Raw genomic sequence first — 23,329 nt, forward strand, 5'->3', positions numbered from 1 at the left:
ACATTGAGATCATGAAAAAGACTTTGTAACCATGCAATCTCACAAGTACAATCTGCTAATGCCCTGTATTCTGCCTCAGTTGATGATCTGGAAACCACTTTCTGTTTCTTGGATTAACAGGAGATTAAACATGGACCTAGGAATATGCAATATCCTGTGATTGACCTTCTGGAAGTAGTACAATTTGCCCAATCACTGTCACAATATGCCCTTAGAGTTAAGTCTGAAGCTTTTGGGAAGTGTAACCCCTGTCCAGGGCAAAGCTTGATATATCTCAGTACTTTGTACAAAGCTTGAAGATGGCTGGTTCTTGGTTGGTGACTAAATTGGCTGAGTGCTTGCGCTGCAAAAGATAAGTCTGGCCTTGTGATAGTAAGGTAGATTAATTTCCCAACCAAGGTTCTGTAAAGAGTTTGATCTGGAAGGATAGTGCCTGCATCAGTTGATAACTTGACATTTGGATCTATTGGAACATTTGATGGTTTTTCATCAAGTATTCCTGCAGTGTGTAAGAGTTCCAAGGCATATTTCCTTTAAGACATGTTAAGTCCATCTGTGTTTCTTAAGAACTCAATCCCTAGGTAATAGTTGATGTTGCCCAAGTCTTTGATGCTGAATTGAGAGTCTAGTTTCTGTTTAACCTCTGAAAGGAGTTGATTGTTTGTTCCTGTTAATTGTAAATCATCCACATAAACCACAATGGCTAAGAAGTCATTATTGTGATTATATGTTAATAGTGAACAGTCTGCATAACTCTGTTTGAAGTCTTGAGCAAGTAGGAAAGTAGTCAATTTAGTAAACCATTGTCTATTAGCTTGCTTTAAGCCATATAGTGATTTGGTTAGTCTACAAACAGAGTTGGGTGGCACTAGCTTGTTGTAACCTTGTGGAATAGTCATGTAGACTTCTTCATGTAGGTCACCATGTAAGAAGGCATTATTGATGTCTAATTGTTGAATGGGCCAATCATGATGGACTGCAGTAGCTAGTAGAGCCCTAACAGTCACCATTTTAGCTACAGGTGCAAAGGTCTCGTTGTAGTCTGTACCTTCTTTTTGTGTGAACCCGTTTGCAACTAATCTTGCCTTGTATCTTTCAACATTGCCATATGCTTTTAAATTGATTCTATAGACCCATTTGTTTCCAATAGGTGTTTTTCCTGGGGTAATGTGGTGATTTCCCAGGTGTGATTGTTCTCAAGTGCCTGTAATTCATTAGTCATAGCCTGTTGCCATTTCTCATCTTTAAAAGCTTGCTTGTAGGTTTGTGGTTCTACTAAAGAATTGACTGTGCAGAGTAGATGTCTTGTGGATGTGGATGAAATGTTGTGGTAATTGAGATATTTAGAGTGATGAAATTTGTTGACTGAATTGATGTGAGTTGATGAAGGTAGGGTAACTTGATAGTCTTTTAGTTTTGTTGGAATAGTATGTTGTCTGTTGGATCTTCTAAGTGGTTGATTATTTGATGTGGATTGTTGATTAGTGGTTGTGGCAGTGGTGCCAGAAGTGGAAGATGTGTCATTGGCAGAGTTGTGTGAATAGGTTGTATGGTTGGGTGATATTGGTGGATCATTGATTGTGTTAGTTGGGGTGATGGTGTCAGAATTGGTTGACTGAGCTGTTGACCTGTTGGTTGGAGCAGGGATTGTAGTAGAGGTTGTGATGGTTTGAGATGGAGGGATGTCAGGTGTTGTATGTAGCATGGAGTAATGGTTAGGTAAATTTTGATCAGAGAGATGTAAGTGTTGAAATGGAAATTGAGTTTCATTAAATGTGTCATGTCTTGTTGTGAAAATTTTGTGTGTGTTTAGGTTGTACAAGATATACCCTTTTTGAGTAATTGGATAGCCTAGTAGTGCACAGGGGATGGATCTAGCAGCAAATTTGTCAGGTGTATGGATGTGAGCATGAGCTTGACAGCCTATGATTCTGAGATTGGAAAGGTCAGGTGGTTTGGAATAGAGTAATTCATAAGGTGTTTTGTTGTTTAGAGGTTTTGAGGGTAATCTGTTGATAATGTAAGTTGCAGCTAATATGCAGTAACCCCATAAATGAATAGGGATGAAAGATTGAAACTTGAGGGCTCTTGCTATCTCTAGAAGTTGTTTATGTTTTCGTTCTACCCTAGCATTTTGTTGGGGTGTGTAAGGACATGATGTTTGATGATTGATGCCATGTAGTTGAAAGAATTGTGTGAGTTCATTGTTTATGAATTCTGTTCCATTGTCAGTCCTAACAGATTTGATGGTGGTTTTGAAGTGGTTCAGAATGTATTGATGAAAGGATTTAATGTGTGAAATAGCATGATGTTTACTTGGAAGCATGTAGGTCCAAGTGGCTCTTGAGTGGTCATCAACAATAGTGAGGAAGTATTTACAGTTATTTATAGTGCTGTGTTTGTAAGGACCCCATACATCAATGTGAATTAAATCAAAAATTGAAGTAGCATAAGAGTGGCTAATAGAAAATGGTAATGCATGTTGTTTAGCTAAATGACAAACATTACAAGAATTTGTATCTGAGTGAGTACACTTTATTATAGAAGTAAGAAATGGAATATGTTTAAGAACAGGAAATGATGAATGTCCAAGCCTTGAATGCCATAAGTGAGCTGTGTCTGTTGTAGTGAAGCATATGATAGCTGGATTGGCTGGTTGAATTGAGTGATTGTCTTCTTGAGTGATGATGTACAGACCATTACAGAGGGTGCCATGTGCAATCCTCTGTTGGTGGTCCTGAAAATGACATGTAATAGGTGTGAAGAATACAGAAATGGATGATTGTGCCCCTAATTTGCTCACAGATAGAAGATTATATGCAAAACTAGGAATGTAGAAGACATTATGTAGGAATATATCTTTGTTTATTTGAACAGAACCACATTGTGTTACTTGAGTTAGATGGCCATTAGGTAATCTGACATAGATAGGTGTGGATATGGTATGGATATTGTGCATGTGGATAAGTGAAGTTGATACATGATCTGTAGCACCACTATCTACTACCCAAGCATTTTTAAGGTGAGAAACAACAGAGGCGATAATATGATATTTATGGCAAGTGAGATGAGAAGCAATGAGTGTGATATTACCAGAAGTTGAAGCTGAGTTGTATTGTGGTTGTGACTGCATCATGAGTAGAACCTGGTTTAGTTGATTTTGAAGTTGATCTATACGTGCATTCATGGCCAATTCAGCATTTACATTCTATTGAGGGGAGTCATGATTGTTGGTCACTAAGTTCACAGCTTTGACTTGAGTGGTGTTGTTGTAGGTTGACTTGCTTGGTGGTTTGTATTTACCATGAAGTGGATGACCTAGTGGGTACCCAACCAATTTGTAACATTCTTCTCGTTGATGACCTTCTAAGCCACAATTTCCACAGAAAATGCCTTTCTTGAACGTGCTTTTCCTCTCTGTAAGAGTGTTGTTGTTGATTTTAGTGTTGTTCCATTTGGATGTGTTGGTTGCATAGTTTCTGTGAGATTGAGCAGATAAGGCTGCAGAAATGGAGACTTTGACAGTGGTATTTGCTTTTTGTTTTTCCTCTTGGCGTATCATACTGTAGGCCTTGGCAACTGATGGTAATGGTTGCATCAAGAGTATTTGTCCTCTCACATTGGAGAAACAGTCATCAAGACCCATTAGAAACTTCATGAACCTTTTCATTTGATCCCTCTCACCAAGTAGTTTTCCATTTTCACAGTTACAAGTACATGTGCATGTGTAAGGAGCTTCCAAGGCATCAAATTCATCCCAAAGACCTTTGAGTTTATGGTAATAAACCTCCACTGTACAATCTGATTGTTTCAATTCTGAAATATCATTGGTGAGTTGAAAGATCATGTGTCCATCCAATTGTGAATAATGTTCCTGTAATTCTTTCCAGAGTGCAGCTGCTGTGTTGACGAAGTTGAGTGAATTGCTAATTGAATCAGAGATGGTGTTTAAGATCCAAGAGATGATCATGTCATTTGTGCGGTCCCATAGTGCTTTGTGTTGTGGATCAACATTAGCTTCAGTGTATTCACCTGTGATGATTTTGAGTTTGTTTTTGGCATTGAGTGCAATTGTGATCGATCGCCGCCAAGAACTGTAATTATCCGAGCCTGTTAATTTCTTTGAGATCAAAATTAGGCCTGGATGATCTTGTTGATGGATGAATAGTGGATGATTTGGTGAGGTAACATCATCAGTGATGTTCGTCATTGATTTTGATTGATGAATTTTGAAGTTGTGAAATTTAGGGTTTTGAGTTCGTGCAAAATTTGGGGAAAATAAGAAATTGATGAAGATTCGTATGAATTTGATGGAGGTTGATGATGATTGTTGGTGCAGAATGGATTAGAGTGATGATTATTGTTGTTGATTGGATCGATTTTAGGAATCACAGTTTGTGATTCGCATCTGATACCCTAACAGTAAAGTGAAGAAGATGAACATGGAGAATGAAATGATTCTCATTAGATTGAATTGAATTGTACATCCAAAAATGAATAACTGAAAAAGTTTATATACAAGATAATTTACACAACTAGCTATAACTAACTCCTAACAGCCGTAATTAAATATTGTTGCATTGTTGAAGATAGTTCTTGAGCTTAATGCGTTGACTGGAAATATTGAGCTGTTGACCTGTGTCTGTAGTTGTACTATTAAGGGTTCACATTTTGGAGTATTCTCTTTGAGTTTTTGGTGATAATAATTTCAACTTATTAAAAAAAAAAAAAAAAAAAAAAAAAAAAATTCACAATGTCTTTTGACTCATGTATACTTTATTATATAACGTTTATAAGATTACATTAACTATAACTTTGAATAATTGATACATAAGATGTTATCATTGATTTGACTACTTCGTTTATAAATTTTGTGTACACTATTTAAATTCTTGAAATTTACAGTTAATTTTATATATTTTTCTTAATTTAAACTATTAATTTCTTGAAATAAAAGGTCTTTTTAACTAAATTTAATATACTATTATAATGATAAAACACCTCATCTTAATATCTTTATTTAAAATTTAGAGGAATATTCAATTGAAACCAAATTTTAAATTGAAATTCAAGGGACCAATCAGAGTGCGACACGTGGTGCGATAATCACATGTGATTGGAAAAAAAAAATTTAATTTTTTTTCGAAATTTTTTTCCCGAAATTTTTATTTTTCGATTTTTTTTAAAATTTTTTTTTTCAATCACATGTGATTGGATTTAACATGCAGTAAATCACATGTGATTCTGCATGCCAATCACATGTGATTGTAAAACTCAATCACATGTGATTCTGCATGTCAAATTCAATCACATGTGATTGAATTTTTTTTTTTTTTTAGTAAAATGACGATTTTCAGTTAATTTGTGCTAAAACCTTTAAACACCAAGTTTTTGATCAAATCACCGAATTAAAGTCTGAAATTTTGAAAATATGATCACGAAACGCTAACAAACTTGATCAAATCACCAAATTAAAGTCGCTTTCCGGTTGAATTTTTTTTTTTTTGAAAAAAAAAATTTGAATTTTTTTGAAAAAAAATTTGAATTTTTTTTGAAAAAAAAAATTTGAATTTTTTTGAAAAAAAATTTGAATTTTTTTTGAAAAAAAAATTGAATTTTTTTTTTCAATCACATGTGATTGGATTTGACATGCAGAATCACATGTAATTGTGTTTTACAATCACATGTGATTGGGCTTTACAATCACATGTAATTGGGCTTTGAAATGCTAAATTTAAAAAAAATAAAAAAATTTCAAAAAAAAATTATTTAAAAAAAAATTTAATTTTTTTTTCCCAATCACATGTGATTGTTGCGCCACATGTCGCGCTCTGATTGGTCCGTTGGATTTCAAATAAATTATTGGATTTAAGGGATTACAACTCTTAAAATTTAAATAATATATCATCAAAAGTATAGATTCTCTAATCTATAAATAGAATATAAAAAAAACAATACCCATATTTACTATATTTACTTCTATAAATTACTCCGTAATAAATAAATTGTAATCATAATATTGTGTGTATTGTATTACTTATCATAAATTTAAGGTTTAAAATAAATATTTAACAAACCTGAAGGGTAGTAGATGTAAATTATAAGTAAATGCCAACAAAAAGGTACGCCCCTTCTTCCCCAATTTGTACTCCGTTACTTTTTTCACCATTGAAAAAAACACAACACCTTTGATTCTTTTCTCCCTTTTTTTTTTATTTTCAACTGAAAGTTAAATTAACTGAACTCATAATCTGATGCCCCATAAACCTTGATGACATGCGCCGTCGGGCTCTTTTCACTAGTATCACTAGTTAAAACTCTCAATTTTTTTCCTTTAGGCCGTGTATTTCACTGGTAGCATGTGCTACCGATCGGCAATATATAGATCCGCCCCTGCCAATGTCTATAGAATTTTTCAACATAAGATTCAGACCTTCCATGACTAATATGAAAAATTAGTAATATAAAATTTTTCAACAAAGTAATATATTTGATTACTATTTTGTGTTGTCCTATTGAAAGTGTCAAAGTTTAACCAATTAGAATAGATATAAAGTGGGTAAAAATAAATTTTGATTGGTGAAAATTGTAATTTTTTAAGAATGGCAAATAATTTTATCAACTAAAAACCTACAGAGGCTAGCACATACAATGACATCAAACCTCAAACGATCTTTATAACATTAACTTAACAAGAAAAGCGACACGATAAAAACCGCACAACTATCACACCATAAAGCGGAAATATACGAACCTAAAATTCACACCCAAAAAAATTACTAAACCTCACCAAGATTACCAAAAACGGAAGCCTGGATCAAAAACTTGAGAATCGGACATATCAGAGTCTTTTAGGATTCCGAGTCCGAGGATGAAAATTCTTCGTCATCATCGTCCCTAAAATTGTATCCACAGTCAGAATTCGAGGGGAACAAGGGGGTAGAGAGTAGTTTTAGTTTTTATCTAATCTATAATCTAAAGTAATACCTAAAATACAAAGTGATTTTTACAATCCCTCAAATTTACACAATCGAAAATAATATGATCGAATTAACTTCAGATCCGAATGTCATGGCAGCCATATATGTATGCATTTATCTTTAAAAAAATAGAATTGGATGAGACCAACTCTGTTACCTTACCTTAAAAAAATAGAATTGAAAATGAGAGTTGCGTAGCTGGCAATGTCTTCGACTGGTGACTCACGTAGTTGTCCAATAGTTAGGTACACATCTGACGAGCCAATGAAATCTCTACAAGGTTGATGTTTACACATCATAGCCAATGCATAAAGAACATACTCCAACAGTCTCTTGTTAATATCATTAATTATGTTTTGGTCGACTGCAACAACAGAGCAATCCGCAACCACATTTAACAAAGCCTATGTAAAAAGAAATACATGTCAAACTAGATAGTAAGTTTAAATGTCCAAAGTGGTACTACTTGAAGTTTATGTATCAGATCAGACAGATATATAAATGAAAGATATATAAATAAAAGATGATATATAGGTACTACCTCTATTGCTCCTTTAGAGATCATATCTTCAACAAGTTTGTTGGAGTGGGCAGAAAGGTTGCCAAGACAATTAGCAACATATTTCTTGGTAATGTTATCCGTCTCTGCTGGAAGTAGTAGTTCTACAAGTTGGGGTATACATATCCTTATGTCTTCATAAAACAAGTCACTATAGCATGTTGCCCGGCTGATCTATATAATTAAAAATGTCACGGAAGTGCTCGTCGAATATATATTCTAATTAAATATATTATTACAGAACAAGTAGTTGAAAACACAAAGGCATCTTACAGCTAACAGAGCACGGCATCGGGGGTAGATGTCCTTATCGAAAACAAGACCAACCAATAGAGCAATGATCTGTGTTGCCTATAATATAAAGAGCATCAAGTAATCAGGAAATAAATAAAGATAAACAAACACACACGCCTGATCAATATTATTTACAAAATATATAATCATCTTGTAATATATATGGCTGGCTTTTGTAAGCACTTAATGGTTAATACTTACCAACAAGCTATAAAAGTAGGAGCTATGCCTGCACATTTCTCCTATAGCATTGCACGTCCAGCCACGTATATATGGATCTTCATGAGTAAGGAATGCTTTCAACTGTTGTAAAATATGTATAATATCTGCGCCTTCTATTTTCTTATGAAACTCCTGCATTCAAATGTCTGATTACTAACACATAATAAATTTGATATTAATAATAACTTTTAACAAAGACATGACCATGCCTATCTCTATTTCTACAATATATAAGCTACTAAAGAATACAAGGAAATTAGTAGAACCGTTATGCGAAACCGAGGTTTTGATTTGATGATTATCTTTGATTCACAGAGTACGACGAAGAACATAATTAATGAAGAAAACCACTTCGTCAAAAAATGGATATCCAATATTCGTAAATGGGAACCTTCATACATAACATCAGGGAGACTAGGATGGATGAATATTATGGGGTTCCAGTCGCATACTGGACAGAAAAAACATTCAAAAAATCGCATCTTGGTGGGGACAATTGCTCAAGATAGAGAATTGTTGCATAGATGAGTCGAACAAAAATCTACTAGTCAGCAAAGTCGTATTAAAGGTACGGGGATCCAATCCTATAAAAGAAATAGTGAAAGTCAAGGTAAAAAATTTCGTCTTCTAGGTACAAATATCTGAGGACCTCAGTGACATCATTGAATTGGACTTGAGTGATGATGAATGTATTGACTGGAAATGCAGCGAAAATACTGAATTAGAAAACCGCTCCGACAATAATACCATACCTAATTTTGAATTTCCGATCAACTTGGACAACACAGGTTCAGAAGACCAATCGTCCAAATGTGTGGAGACTAATGAAGCTTTTATTGCAAGCAATAATAATTATGAATTTACCAAGAAAATAACAGTAAAGCAGGAGCAAATTTTGCAGCCCAAGACAAAACATAGACAACTCGAATGACTTAAATGATGATGTTCATAGCCCATCAGGCTAATTCTTGGGCTTGCACGTGAACTCGGCCCATGAAAAGTCTATAAGTTCTCCCAAAACCCTATTCCCCCTATAAATAGAGGGGTCATCCTCACACAAAAATGAGCTCACTCTCTCTCATCTTATCTTCTCCTACACTCTAGTTTTTTTTTCCCTCATGGCCAATCTTCCCGATCCAACCAGACGGCCGTTAAATGCTAACCACCCTCTCGAAATCATGATCTCGATTCGGGTTATCAGAGTACACCCGACCGGAGTGTTTACGTCACTGACCTTCTAAAACCCCTCTTTTGCACTCATGCCTATCTCTGCCAAACCTTCGGATTTATGCTTGATCAAATGGCGCAATGCGTAGGACTCGAACCCAGTGATGTGCAAACACATTCGTGCTCACAAATAAATTAAGATACACCTTAAATGCGCGTGCGGTGCCGTCTTGGGTTAATAACAAGCAATGATGGACTCGTCTAAGATAAATGAAGTGTTGCACGGATCATAAATAAAGCGCATCCATTGAACCTTTTTATTAATATAGTACATAGTTCATGATAATTGTAAACCATTTTGTCAATGTGTGTTTGTACTAAATAAACTTCAGGTTGTAGACACCATGAATTTATATCGTGTGCATGTAACACGAATAGTGTGCGGTCATGGTCTTATGCAGCGTTACCATGAACCTAAGAAACGTCCTCTAAGCGCGACGAAGCGCGGCCATGGTCTTATAGTTATATGTCATGGACTAAAGCGATGTGACATAAGTGCGCGTAAGGTGCAGTTATTGACTCACTATAGACACTATGCGCCTAAACAGTGTGCGTAAAGTACAAGTGAGGTACAATTATGGTCTTATAGTCGTTTGCGTACATTATGCACGATAATATCAACGTACTGACATGAAGATTGTCGCACCAAATTCATCAAAATACTTTTAAAGTAGTAAATATTGCTCCAAACGTTACAAGTATAGTTAATAACACGTGCCCCCAATACTAAATATGCATGCGCATTGACTGCCGTTTATTGGCGTATAACTGTCGTTTAGAGAATAAATTGAATTTCAGGCATAATTTAAAACTCATGGAAATTTGTATCTACCATTTTCATGGCGTTCCAATTTTATTTTTAATTTTATTCTAATATTTAAAAAAAAAAAATCCTACTTATTGGCCGGAGGTCCACTCGGAAGCAATCTCTTTATCCGTCGAATAGAGAGAGGGATGAATTTCTCTACTTTTGAGAGTGTTTCACTCTGGGTGGAGAAGTGACTTGTTTTTATTATCGGATAGGAGAAAGATTGTCTACATCTCACCTCCCTCATACACCACTCATCTGGTATTGGGTTTTGTTGTTGTATCATCTCATGCGCATATGCTTATGTAATAATGGTATGCGCATACATATCAATTAAGCCTACATGCAATGAAGCGACATTATGATCAGTTTAATATCTTAAATGTTAAGTCGCGCAGATGTGATGCTTGTATGGGCAAACCAACCCGATGAAGGCTTTACGAGGTGCGTCCAGAAAACGTTATTTGCCACTTGTGATAGTCCAATATCATTCCATCCCCCCATTTCAAGATAAATAATGTATCTACTTGTGTTGAAATTTACATTATATCTCACTAAAGTATTTTATGCACGTATTTTGTGCGGTCAAGCTTTGTGGATTTCACACATTTTGCGTATTTAGGCCTCGCTAATCAAACTAATAGTAAAATTGATTAAGAGTTACAGCTAAGAATAAGCATCGCCTTTGATAATAAAGAACCCTTGCGCTTATGAATAATAGCTTGCGCTACTTGGAAATTTGCCGCATCAATAATATGGGACGGAGGGAGTATAAAACAACACTAGCAACTACAGTAATATGAAAAGAGTGGGAGTTGTAAATATCAAGTACTGACCTCGTCCAATTTAGCTACTTCTGAAACTATTTGCAGAACTTTTATTTTGATTTGGGTTGGTGATGAATCATTAAGTAGCCTTTTGATTAATTTTGGATTTAGGAGACCTTTCCCAACAAGTTCAAGAGCCAATGACCGATGATTTACCATTATGGATAGGAGCTGAACAGGTATTGCAGTATCCTTCAACTCCAAGTGTTCCAAACACTTGATTAGTTGTCCAGGAAGTCCTACCTGAAGATTTAGAAGCATTAATCCATTTGCAAAATAAGTGAAACAGAGCACGTAATACTGAAACAGAGCACTTGAGGGTGTTTTTGAATTTATGTAATTACAACATTCTACAAATTTAAAAGTAATCTCTGAAATATATATACTTATATATTATATATAGTAGACCAAATTGTTTTCAAATTAGTATGATATGAAGAGGAAGAACAATAGATGTGGCTATATATACCTCCAAAATAATTTGAATATACATGTGCATGCTTGTTTCTACTTCTACAACCATAGACTTCTTATCACATGACTCCATATTTTGTAGAACAAGTTTCTGTACAGAATCGTCCAATGGGAACTGCAATATATAGCTTACAGCCTGAACTATATCTCTGATTCCATTTTTTCCTCCACCAGGTCCAACCGAACACCCTATAAGCTTAAGATGGACATCAGATATTAAATCACACAACACTTTCACATGTTCCATTGTAAGAAACACCTGGCGAAAAATTGAAGGGCCACCTTTGAGAAACCACCTTAAACAGTTAACCATCCACAGAACCCCAAATTGTGAAAGTCCAGTAGTTTCATATAAATATTTGTTTCCTAGGAAATCAAAAAAATTCTGAATCATATCAACACCACCGAACTCGTGAATATCTAAAGACCCAGCCCAAATTAATTTGTAATACAACAAACCCACACACCCATCCCTAAACCCGTGCCAGTATGAGAGCATGAGTTGATGACTAGATTTATCTCCATCATCATCTGGTGTTAAGATCCTGATATAATCACAAAGTGTGGCAGTCTGTGGAATTAACGAAAAGGCTGTGTCATAAATAGTTGTTTGAGGGGAAGCACGACTTTCTAGGTACAAAATCGATGCAAGGGCCAGTATGGCGGACATAGACATAGAATGGGTTTGTAAGCTGTGTTGTCTTCCATTACATAAAGAGTAATGGTGTGCCAGGTCAGAGATACGACACTGTTGTGTTTTAGGTGATGATGTAAGCATATTAACTGCAGTTCCTGTTCTAGATGAAACTAAGGATTGTGCAACGGAAGCTACTAGAAGGCACGAATGAAGAATTAAGGCACTTGGATCAGATACTTTACTTTTCAGGTTGTTGTTTGTGTCGTCATCTAACTGTGGATGTCTGTCGAATGAAGCACAAAGAGATATTATTGAAAAAACCTGTGAAATGATTGTATTATCACCACCTCTACTAACCACTGAGGAATTAGAGATACCACATAAAACACTAGCAACTGACTCATTATGGAGGCAGCACCTTAACATTATCTGTCAAAACAAAATCATTCCCATCCTTAGTTCAAGGAAGAGGATAAATATACAAGATTTATTAGGTGCAGTTGAGATGCGAAAGAATTTTTTTTATCATATTAACCAATTATACAAAAGATTAAAGCCAAAGTTGAGAGTAAATGAAAAGAGTAACATTGGGGTCAAGACGTTAACCAAGTGTATTTTAGATGCATACAACCTTCTAAATCATAATATTGAAATAAATGAAGAAACGAAATGAAATTATTGATTGATCATAGTTATTAAACATATTTGAAACATCATGTCAAACAAAAAAAATAAATAAATAACAAGTTATAATATATTTTTTAATTTAACCCGATCTGTTTTGACTTTTGACCAGTACCAAAGAACTAACCATTTTACTCATTAACACTAATGACTACATAAGTGACTAACTTCAAACATCTACTTATTATCGGGTTACTTTGACACGTTTTATATTTTTGTCCGGTCGATCAAAAAAGTAAAATAAAAGATTTGATGATAGAATTTTGGGTCAAATCGAGGTCATTGGTCCAATGTTATTACGTACTCCCTTCGTCCTATGTTGATAGTCTAGTATTCCATTTTGAACTATCCTAAATTAACATTCCACTTCTATATATAGATAAGGATAATAAGGTAAAATTCTATTATGTCTTTAATTTATATGGATAGAATTAAAAGAGAAAGAAAAAGTAAGGGTAAAACTGAAAATTAAATAGAAAGTACAGTATTTTTATGATATTTCCTTAAACTGTGTATTTCTTATCTGTGGACTATTAATATGGGACGGAGGGAGTATAAATGTCCTAAATTCTACTCAATTATTCAAGAAATTAGCATATAATTTAGTTAATCCAACTTTCTTTAATATTTGTTTGATGACTTCAGTTAGGGTTTATAAAGGTTGTCGTCATCATGTATAAAATTATAAGGGTTGTCGATTTTAGAAATTCCTTTTCTTAATCATGTTTGAAACATTAGTAATTCATCAAAAAGAAAAAGTTGAAATTTTGGTCAAAAAGTGTTTTGGGCTAACTTGGCTTGTTATGACATGTACCGAAGAATTACCTATTTTGACACATTATCAAACCATTAGGACTTAACGTTCGATAAAAAAGTCTTAGTTATTACCTGAATTACAGAAGACCATGAGGCTTCCAAGCGTTGGCGAAGACAATGGAAGATAGCAACTCGTATATCTTCGGACGTGAGGAATGCTTGTGCCACTGCTTCCACAATTTTATCACAATCTTTACCGATAAATGGTCCATATTCATCTCCTTTACTGTTAATTATATCCAGAGAGTGGACATACATATTTCTAAATGGAGATACCGGTGGTGCATTTTCTTTTGTAGACTGAATCTCAAAAGAATCTATCAATGACCAAATAGCCTCACAAGCTTCACAAGCAGCGCGTAACAAATTTGAGGAGGAGCCGGCTGACATGAGACTTATACCACAAGTCACTAAGCAAGAAAGCAAAGTACCTATGACATTTGATACTTTAGCATGATCTAATATTTCTTTAAGAGTGTTTTGTTCCACCTCTGCATGTTTAATGGTCATGGATGCTTTAGAGCTTGTGCTACACGTGATATTATAATTCTAATACAGGCAACAGATTCATATATGAGTCTTCCTGATGCATCTTCAGCACCACCAATAACCTACATATACCTAAGTTTCAGATATATAATAGCTAACAAAGTTATACATTCAATATATTGACTTTTTTGCTTCGTTGGTCCATGTAATATACTTCATTTTGCTCACAACGTCCCTTGGTTATTAATTTGGTCTTTCGAATCCTTTGTTTATCAATATTTTGCAATCAGCGTCCCTCGAAGGGACGCTGATTGCAAATTTGCAATATACCCCATTTTGCTAACAGCGTCCCTCGAAGGGACACTGATTGCAAATTTTTGATAAACAAAGGATTCTAAATGCCAAATTAATAACCAAGGGACGCCGTTAGTAAAATGAGGTATAATACAGGGACCAACGTAGCAGAAATTATATCTTTGGTTGAGAGTATAACCTCTTTATAGAGCTCCACTAAGGCAGTCAAATGCCTGATATACGAAGGTCCAACTTCATTGTTCTCCAATGACTTCTTTATATCTGAGAAACTCTGTAAAAGCGAGATAGTAATGACAAGTGTCAATTTACTAGGAAATTAACACTGTAAAGAAAGAAACAAAAATACAAAGAGAACCAAACAAACATTAATCTTTTGTTAGACATGTTTATTAATCAATCACACATTATTATTTATGCACTTTTTAAGCATTATAAAGTTACACATTCTTGAGACTCTTGAGATGATTTTCATCTTACTGTAGCCACGAGGTTATGAGACTCTTGGGATGAGGTCACTAAATTACCATAAATAAATAATGTCGTCTTGATGGAGACTCTTGAAACACTACTCTTTAATGTTTGGGAGATATCCGCACCTGAAGCCATGAGGGAATATACTCAAATATATATTGAGTACAAAGGAAAACAATGCAAAAAGACTCCACTTTATTACTTGCTGATTTATGAACTGCAACTAAAACTCTATGCTTCACTTTTGAAATGCAAACATAAAATAGAGAACAATTAAGTTAAACGACTACATTGTTACTCCTCTCTACTGCATTTATTTAATAAACTCCGTACACATAATTATAATTATACTAGTGAAAGGAAACTAACTGACCCACTAGATACATGACATCATGTATAAACTACTACTAGGACTACATGCCAACACACACCCATACACCCACGTGCTTTCCTACATAAATGGTACCCACAATTCCACTTGCATCATATTTGGTCAACAAATATGAACCTACTGCTATTTCTAACTCCTAATTAAAACTAACACATTTAATAAATACTTCATTAAATCAACAACTCTACTAAATATCAAAATTACTCTAACAAAACCTAACTTGGGATATTAAGTAAAATAACATCACTCATTGGCAAAGCATGAGTTAGCCTTCGAGTTGTGCTTCTTGTTCATCTTTCACTATATATCTGACCTTTATCATCTCTAAATCCTATGGTTTACTCCGTAATTTTTATGAACTATGTGATGACTTGAGATAAGTTTAACATCTATGACACGTTTTACTATAAGATCTGAACAAATAACTGTAATAAATTCAGTTTCTAATCATGAAAAATGCTATAATTATCGTAAAATTAGAAGGAAAAAAAAAAAAAAAAAATGACAAAACAGTGCTTTTGATCAATCTGGCATGCTTTTACCCATTACAGTTGGAACACATCTTAACGCGTTACACAACCTGCCCATCTCCAATATTAATATAACTTTTGTGCAAATGAAATCAGATTTTGCAGTGGCTACGCAATAAAGCAGGGTTGGGCTCATTTCAGTTATAAGGCAATATTTTGAAAATAATTAAGAAGACTCATTTCAATAACATACCTTTACCATAAGGTCATTGTAATCTAACTTTTTTCTGCGAAGAATGTCGAAAGTCAACCCCATATGTTCCCAAATAATATTATCTTGCGCTCCCGTAGAATTAGGTGCCCTAGTAGGAACTAAGTCTGAACGAACTCTCAGCTCGGCCTGGTTCAACCAGGGAACATCTTGATCCCTATGGTCATAAAAACTCATTAATTAACAAGACTATATATAATATATGGGAACTTTAAGAAAATGTTACAAAAGGGCAGAGAGATAACCAATATTCAGGTATACGATTTCCTCGGGATAAATTCACTTCTGATTTGATCTCATGATTTTTATCCTCTTCACCACTAGAAAATGACTGTAAAGTATAACCAATCCTATATAATTATCATTATTGTCGGCATGAATAAAATGAATTTTCCTTTCTGTATGAAATGATATATATATATATATATATATATATATATATATATATATATATATATATATATATATATATATATATATATATATATGTGTGTGTGTGTGTGTGTGTGTTTGTATGTTTATAGAGGTCTTAGATTAATTAGGCTAGAACTTACCAGCAGGTGTAATGCTCTCTCAAGTTCTTGTAATACTAAATCCATCGATGGGCGACCTTCTCGATCATCCAACAAACATTGATATGCAATCCGCGAAAACTTTTTCATGGAGTTTGAGTCCATGTACTCCCTCAAAGTGGGATCAATAATCCGATTTAGTTTATTTTTCTTGTAGTAGCTCTGGGCCAGTTGAGGTAACAATCGTTGTTTGCCCTTTCCATCCATAAAGAAGCACAATCGGCCACACAGGACCTCAAACAGTACGACGCCGAACGAATAAACGTCTGACTCTTTGGTCAATATCCCGGTATGTCGGTAAGAAGGATCACAATAGCCATGTGTTCCACACGCGTTAGTGATGAGATACGACTCATTTTCATTGGCACGCCCAATTTTAGAGAGACCGAAATCTGAAATCATTGCCCTCCAATCACTATCCAAGAGAACATTCGCACTCTTGATATCTCTATGGATGACTCGTTCATGTTTTGCAACATGGTTGTGTAGATGATCTAAACCACGTGCTGCGTCGATGCAAATTTTTAGTCGTTGCTTCCATGTCAACTGACATGTGGAATTCTCAGATTTAGATAGGTACTTATCTAAGCTACCCAGATGTGCATACTCATAGATGAGAGCTTTTTCAGGGCCTTGGTTGCAGAAACCAACAAGGGAGACGAGATTTGGATGTTTATAACGAGATAGCATCCGAATCTCAGTTAAGAACTCCTTCAGCCCCTGACCAGAAATTCTAGTATCAAGTCGCTTTATAGCAACAGTGGTAAGTTCCCTTTCACTTTCACCGGAGAGTGAGATTTGTCCCTTATAAACAGGGCCATACCCACCCTTTCCGATGATAGTTGTGAAATTTTTGGTGGCTTCTATTATATCCTCAAATGGTATACTGAGGCGCTCCAAGTCTTTAAATGGCATCGTCATGTGTAACTAAAATGATCGATCAATATTGAGATTAATGGAGAAGCTAGGGACAAAAACACAAAATAGTTCAAACAGATTAGCAGCAACAGAGATGATGACTGCCTATGAATCAAAAGATACAAGGCTGAAGTTTAAGATGTGAGTTACTTGTTTTTGACCAACCAAAACCTTCGGAGCCGGCAAAATAGACACAAAAAGCTTCAAATTTGGTAGATCTGGAATCTTATCAACTTTGGAGCAGGTTCATGATCTTCAACTTGCAGCAAACGACATATAAAAATAAAATAAAAAATTTAAAACATTGCAAACACTCATCAACTTGGAGCACACATGATCATTTCTTTTAGGGGTAAAAAAAAATAAAATAAAATAAAATAAAATTGATAATATAAAAATTAAAATTTTCTGATAAGAGAAGATAGCCTAGTGGTTGGCCGCGAGTTCCTTGCGAGAGGTCTCAGGCTCGAAACTCATCTAAGACGAATATTTAGTGGTGCCAGAGATGGGTTGAAAACAGCCAGGGAGTAATCCTGCTGAGTTACTTACATTCGAGTATGAGGTCGGATTACTAGTCCTCTCGGGTAGCCCAAACATGGAAAACTTTCTACCTTTTACCTTAATAAGGGAATATCATTTATGTTAAAAAGTTCTCTGAAAAATAGTTGCAATTGAGTTAAGAATTCATATGTGATATTTTTAGTTAACATTTTTTCTGTATATTTCACATGTCAACATTTGTTGCCATGTCATCTTTTCGGTCATCTTTTTCGACCAAAATTCCGACAACATTTCTGTTCACATTTTTTGGCCACACACTTATTAATAATTATAACATGCATCTCTTTTATTTAATTATTGATAAGTTTTTGGGATTCTAATTTAAGAGTTTGTATCATCCGTTTAGGGTGGTGATATTTCCAAATGCTTTTATGATAGATCTACAATATTTTTGTGATATTTCCCAAAATGCCCTTCCATTATCTTTACATCTAACTTTATTTAATACTGAATATTGAATATATACAGTACAATTTTTCAAACGGTTTACTAGTTCTCTCATTAGTTTATATATATACTAAATATGGACAATCACCCACCAATCACACCCCGTCACGCCATCAAAAACTACTGTCACACTGTAGCAGTACTGTAGCAATATTTTTTTTTAATTTTTTTGGCAAATACATACAAATCTAAGAATATGAGGAAAAGAGAGCTAAAAATCTATGTTTCTATTGTGATAAAAAAATATGTGTCAGGTCATAAATGTAATGGACAACTATATTCGTTGGAGGTGTTGGCTGATGAGGATGATTGTGGTTTAGAAATAGATGATGATGCACAACCTCAAGTGGTGGAAGAATTGGTTGATGATCCAGTTGATTCAAATGATAATGCACCCTACATTTCATTGAATGCTTTCTCTGGAACTAGTGATTATCAAACAATGAGAGTCACTGGTCAAGTAAATAAAAGAACAATCCAAATTTTGATTGACTCAGGAAGCATCCACAATTTCATGGATATAAATGTGGCAAAGAAGCTTGGTTGTATTATACAAAAAGTAGATCCTATACTTGTTAAAGTTTCTGGAGGGTCAAGCTCTACAGTGCAGGTATCTGTGAGACACTCAAATGGCAGATAAGTGGAGAAACTTTCATTAGTGATATGCTCATATTGCCCATTGGTGGTTGTGACATGGTACTAGGAATTCAATGGCTCAAATTACTTGGTGATACTTTCTAGAACTTTGAGCAATTGAAGATGACTTTCAACTACAAGGGTCATAGGGTTGAATTGAAGGGAAGAAAAAAAGTGTTCAATGGGTAAGTAGTGAAAGATGTCTAAACCTCTGGTATCACAAGAAGTGCAACTTCATGCTATGCCAGTATGCATTTACCTTAATCTTTGGCAAATGGCTGCAGAAGAGAAAGAAACACACAATGTAATTTTACAATTACTTGAAGAATACAGTGATGTATTTGCTGAACCTACCACATTACCACCAAAAAGACAGTTTGACCATAAAATTCCAATATTAGAAGGTACTCAATCAAGTAACATAAGACCCTATAGACATCCACCTTCTCAAAAAGATGCTATATAATCCATGGTAGATGAGTTATAGGGAAATGGGGTTATTAGAACAAGTCAAAGTCCTTTTGATTTTCCTATAGTCATGGTTAAGAAAAAGGATGGAAGCTGGAGGATGTGTGTTGATTATAGGGAACTCAATGCTAAAACCATCAAGGATAGATTCCCTATACCTATCATAGAAGAGCTTATAGATGAATTGAATGGTTCTGCAGTGTATTCAAAGCTGGACTTGAGATCTGGATATCACCAGATTAGGATGTGGGAAGATGACATACCAAAGACTGCTTTCAGGACTCATGAGGGTCACTATTAATTCTTAGTGATGCCCTTTGGGTTGATTAATGCTCCTTCAACCTTTCAAGCTCTAATGAATGAACGCCATTTTTAAGAAGGTTCACTCTTGTCTTCTTTGATGATATTCTGATTTATAGTGCTACACTGGATGAACACATTGTACATTTGAGATCAGTCTTGGATGTCATGAGGCAACACACACTTTATTTGCTAAACAATCTAAATGTGTATTTGCTACATCTAAAGTTGAGTATTTGGGACATGTTATTTCTGCCCAAGGTGTTACAACTGACCTTACTAAAATAGAGGTGATGGCAAATTGGCCCATGCAAAAAACTTTGAAGCAATTAAGAAGTTTTATAGGCCTCACAGGGTATTACAGGAGGTTTATTAAGGGTTATGCAATGATTAGTAAACCCTTAACCTTACTACTCAAAAAAGATTCCTTCTTATGGTCTGATTTAGCAACCATAGCCTTTAATGAGCTAAAGCAGAAAATGCAAGAGGCTCCTGTATTGGCTTTACCAAATTTTAATAAGCAATTCACCATAGAAACCGATGCTTCTGGAGTGGGTATTGGAGCTGTTTTACAACAAGATGGTCATCCCATTGCTTTTATGAGCAAGAACTTGTCACAAAGACATCAGTCTCTTTTAACCTATGATAGAGAGTTCTTAGCCATTGTCCAAGCTTTAGATAAGTGGAGAGGGTACTTATTAGATCATCATTTCATCATCAAAATAGACCATATTAGCTTAAGGCATTTGCTTGATCAGAGGTTAACCACTACAAACCACACTAAGTGCTTGCCAAAGTTGATAGGCTTCGACTATGAGATAGTGTATAAGAAGGGAGCAGAAAGTGGGGTGGCATGGCAGATGCTTTATCTAGGGTACAAGGTAATGCTACACTTTTTCAAATCCAAGTGACTAGCATTGCTAGTGATATGGAAGACATAATTCAACTAAGTGTGTCACAAGATGTAGACCTGCAACAGCTTATTTTGAAATTGAACACCCCTGCAGATGCAGCAAAGCATTATTCATGGCAAAATGGGAAGTTGTATCAAAAGAATAAGTTGGTAGTTGGAGCTGATGTATCTTTAAGGGAGGATATTATTAAGTTTTTCCATGATACCTCAATAGGTGGGCATTCTGGTGTTACTTCTACTATCCAAAAAATAAAGTAATACTTTTATTGGAAACAAATGAGGAAGAAGGTTAAGCAGTACATTAGGGACTGTACAGTTTGTCAAAGGTGCAAGGCTGACCTAAGTAAATATCTAGGTTTACAACAACCACTTCCTATCCCCTCTACAATTTGGACTGAAATATTAATGGATTTCATTGAAGGTCTTCCATTCTCTGGTGGCAAATCTGCTATTTTTATGGTTGTTGATAGATTGAGCAAGTATGCTCACTTTATGCCTTTAGCTCACCCTTTTACAGCTTCAATGGTGGTTCAATGCTTCTGTGATCATGTGTATAAACTACATGGCTTACCTAAAATGATAGTAAGTGACAGAGATAAGGTGTTCTTGAGTAATTTCTTGCAAGAACTGTTCAAGTGTATGCAAGTTAAACTGCACTTATTAACTGCTTACCATCCTCAAATAGATGGTCAAACAGAGGTGGTCAACCGTTGTTTAGAAGGTTATTTGAGGTGTATGACTAGTGACATGCCTAAGAATTGGTCAAGGTGGTTGAATTTAGCTGAGTATTGGTATAATACCAATTTTCATTCATCAATCCACACCACACCTTATGAATCTGTTTATGGACAAGCTCCACCAATTCCCATTGTTTACACTACAAAAGATAGTAGGGTGGAAGCTGTGGACCGTTCACTATTGGCTTGAGAACAAACTATTGCTATTTTAAAGTTTCACTTAAAGAGAGCACAAGATCGAATGAAAAGATTAGCTGATATGAGGAGAAAAGATAGGGCCTTTGATATGGGTACTTGGGTTTATCTTAAACTGCAACCTCATAGGCAGGTTACTCTCAGATCCCATAATTATAGCAAGCTATCACCCAAGTTCTATGGTCCATTTCAAATCATTGAACGAATAAGAGTTGTTGCTTACAAGTTACAGTTGCATAGTACAGCTCACATTGATCCTGTATTTCATGTTTCTCAACTCAAAGAGAACAAAGGGGCTACACCAGTTCATACAGGTCACTTACCAGCTATCAATGAAGAGGGGTTAGAGTCAGAACTTCCAGTTAAACTTTTAGAAATAAAAATGCTAAAGAAAGAAAATATATCAGTGGTTTATGGGCTAATTCAGTGGCAGAATGGATCAATTGAAGATGCAACTTAGGAGCCATTGGAAGAATTGATGCTTTGATATCCTGCATTTGCAGATCTGATTTAGATTCTTGGGGTATGAATCGTTTAAATGGGAGGATATTGATACGTTATATTTGAAATTGGCTCACGTGAGCTGCAGTGACGAACTTTTAGTGACAGGAGCATGCCGAGCACGTGACTTCTTCTTCTTCTTCTTAACTGTATCGTTACGGCATTCAAGTCTGTTAATTTCGTTAGTTTAATTCTGTTACTGTCTGTGTATATAAACCAATTGATTGGTTTGTTAGAGTTAGTTTTCCTGTTATGATTGAATTCTTCTCTGTAAACAATTTCAGTTCAATTGTAATAACAAATTCGATTAAGCTCCATTGTTCTTTCTTTAATCTTTGAACTTTCAGGCTTAATACGTTCGATAACTCCGATTATGAAACAACCTAAAACCCGACAATTTTTTTTTAAACATTAGCAACATTGTACAACATTCAAATGCGTTAATCGGATAGTAAACAGCCACCATAACATAAAAGGTTTCATACAAGCTTCGAGTATTTAAGTTTAATACAATTCAAAATGTAATTACGACCCATGAGTTTAATTGCCAAACAAAACACGAGCATGGAGTTTGGGGTTAAACTACCCAACAAGGTCGCATCTAAAAATACCCTCCAATAGCCCACTAGATGGAGGTATCTAATCCACAATAATACCCTTGCCCTTGTCCACGCCGGAACCTAAAAAGAGTAAACAACGAGAGGGTAAGCATAATGCTTAGTGAATGCAACAATTATACATATACATATATAACATACTTATTTGCAAACACTTACTCACATACTGCATACATGCTAGCAATTTAATTAGCATACAATCTCAAAGTAGAAGCTAATTCCTCAACACGTCACAAGTCAGCATAATCCATAGCATATAATATAAATAATGCTCAAGTAATCCACACACACACACCATATGGTTAACCATACTCACGTCATGGTGCTACCAGCTCTGTGGTTCACACCATACGCATTTGTCATGATGCTACTGGCTCCGTGGTTCACATCATAACTTGAGTCATACTCACGCTAAGGCGCTACCGGCTCCGTGGTTCACACCTTAACAATTCGTGCCATAGTGCTACCGGCTCTGTGGTTTATACTACAACACACGTACCATGATGCTACCGGCTCCGTGGTTCACATC

General features: G+C 35.2%; 3 protein-coding genes across 5 annotated transcripts; 1 reads left to right on the forward strand and 2 right to left on the reverse strand.

The window, feature by feature from the left end:
* Positions 1-6,027: 6,027 nt before the first annotated feature.
* LOC139857248 (serine/threonine-protein kinase TIO-like) lies at positions 6,028-15,014 on the reverse strand. Of its 3 annotated transcripts, XR_011762420.1 has the most exons (11): positions 14,857-15,012; positions 14,511-14,603; positions 13,601-14,139; positions 11,387-12,457; positions 10,927-11,160; positions 8,035-8,187; positions 7,813-7,890; positions 7,522-7,713; positions 7,143-7,384; positions 6,791-6,897; positions 6,028-6,403 (listed from the first exon to the last, which is right to left on the reverse strand). XR_011762420.1 is itself a non-coding variant. In XM_071845984.1 (10 exons), the coding sequence occupies exons 3-10, from the start codon at positions 14,036-14,038 to the stop codon at positions 6,852-6,854; spliced, it is 2,454 nt and encodes an 817-aa protein (XP_071702085.1). In that variant the 5' UTR covers positions 14,039-14,139; positions 14,511-14,603; positions 14,857-15,012; the 3' UTR covers positions 6,465-6,851. The 3 variants fall into 3 exon arrangements, 2 of the variants coding, with proteins under 2 accessions (XP_071702085.1, XP_071702086.1); XM_071845984.1 differs by lacking the exon at positions 6,028-6,403 and having other exon boundaries at positions 6,465-6,897; XM_071845985.1 differs by lacking the exons at positions 6,028-6,403; positions 6,791-6,897; positions 7,143-7,384 and having other exon boundaries at positions 7,554-7,708; positions 14,857-15,014.
* Positions 15,015-16,186: 1,172 nt separating this feature from the next.
* LOC139857249 (receptor-like protein kinase FERONIA) lies at positions 16,187-17,648 on the reverse strand. Its single transcript, XM_071845986.1, has 2 exons — positions 16,490-17,648; positions 16,187-16,285 (listed from the first exon to the last, which is right to left on the reverse strand). The coding sequence occupies exons 1-2, from the start codon at positions 17,426-17,428 to the stop codon at positions 16,256-16,258; spliced, it is 969 nt and encodes a 322-aa protein (XP_071702087.1). The 5' UTR covers positions 17,429-17,648; the 3' UTR covers positions 16,187-16,255.
* Positions 17,649-21,746: 4,098 nt separating this feature from the next.
* On the forward strand, positions 21,747-22,142 carry LOC139859822 (uncharacterized). Its single transcript, XM_071848592.1, has one exon. The coding sequence runs from the start codon at positions 21,747-21,749 to the stop codon at positions 22,140-22,142; it is 396 nt and encodes a 131-aa protein (XP_071704693.1).
* The last annotated feature ends 1,187 nt before the right edge of the window (positions 22,143-23,329 follow it).

This window comes from Rutidosis leptorrhynchoides, chromosome 7 (genome assembly GCF_046630445.1).
Source record: "Rutidosis leptorrhynchoides isolate AG116_Rl617_1_P2 chromosome 7, CSIRO_AGI_Rlap_v1, whole genome shotgun sequence".
NCBI classification, from domain to species: Eukaryota; Viridiplantae; Streptophyta; class Magnoliopsida; order Asterales; family Asteraceae; genus Rutidosis; species Rutidosis leptorrhynchoides.

Bases quoted from the DNA above. Each gene is read 5' to 3' on its own strand.
- LOC139857248 (XM_071845984.1), bottom strand. From the start codon at position 14,038: ATGACCATTAAACATGCAGAGGTGGAACAAAACACTCTTAAAGAAATA. The intron at 8,188-10,926 runs GTCAGTACTTGA...ATTTGAATGCAG, and splicing joins AAGTAGCTAAATTGGACGAG to GAGTTTCATAAGAAAATAGA. The intron at 6,898-7,142 runs GTAAGGTAACAG...ATACAATTTTAG, and splicing joins TTCAATTCTATTTTTTTAAG to GGACGATGATGACGAAGAAT.
- LOC139857249 (XM_071845986.1), bottom strand. From the start codon at position 17,428: ATGACGATGCCATTTAAAGACTTGGAGCGCCTCAGTATACCATTTGAG. The intron at 16,286-16,489 runs GTAAGTTCTAGC...ATAATTATATAG, and splicing joins AGAGAGCATTACACCTGCTG to GATTGGTTATACTTTACAGT.
- LOC139859822 (XM_071848592.1), top strand. From the start codon at position 21,747: ATGAGGAGAAAAGATAGGGCCTTTGATATGGGTACTTGGGTTTATCTT.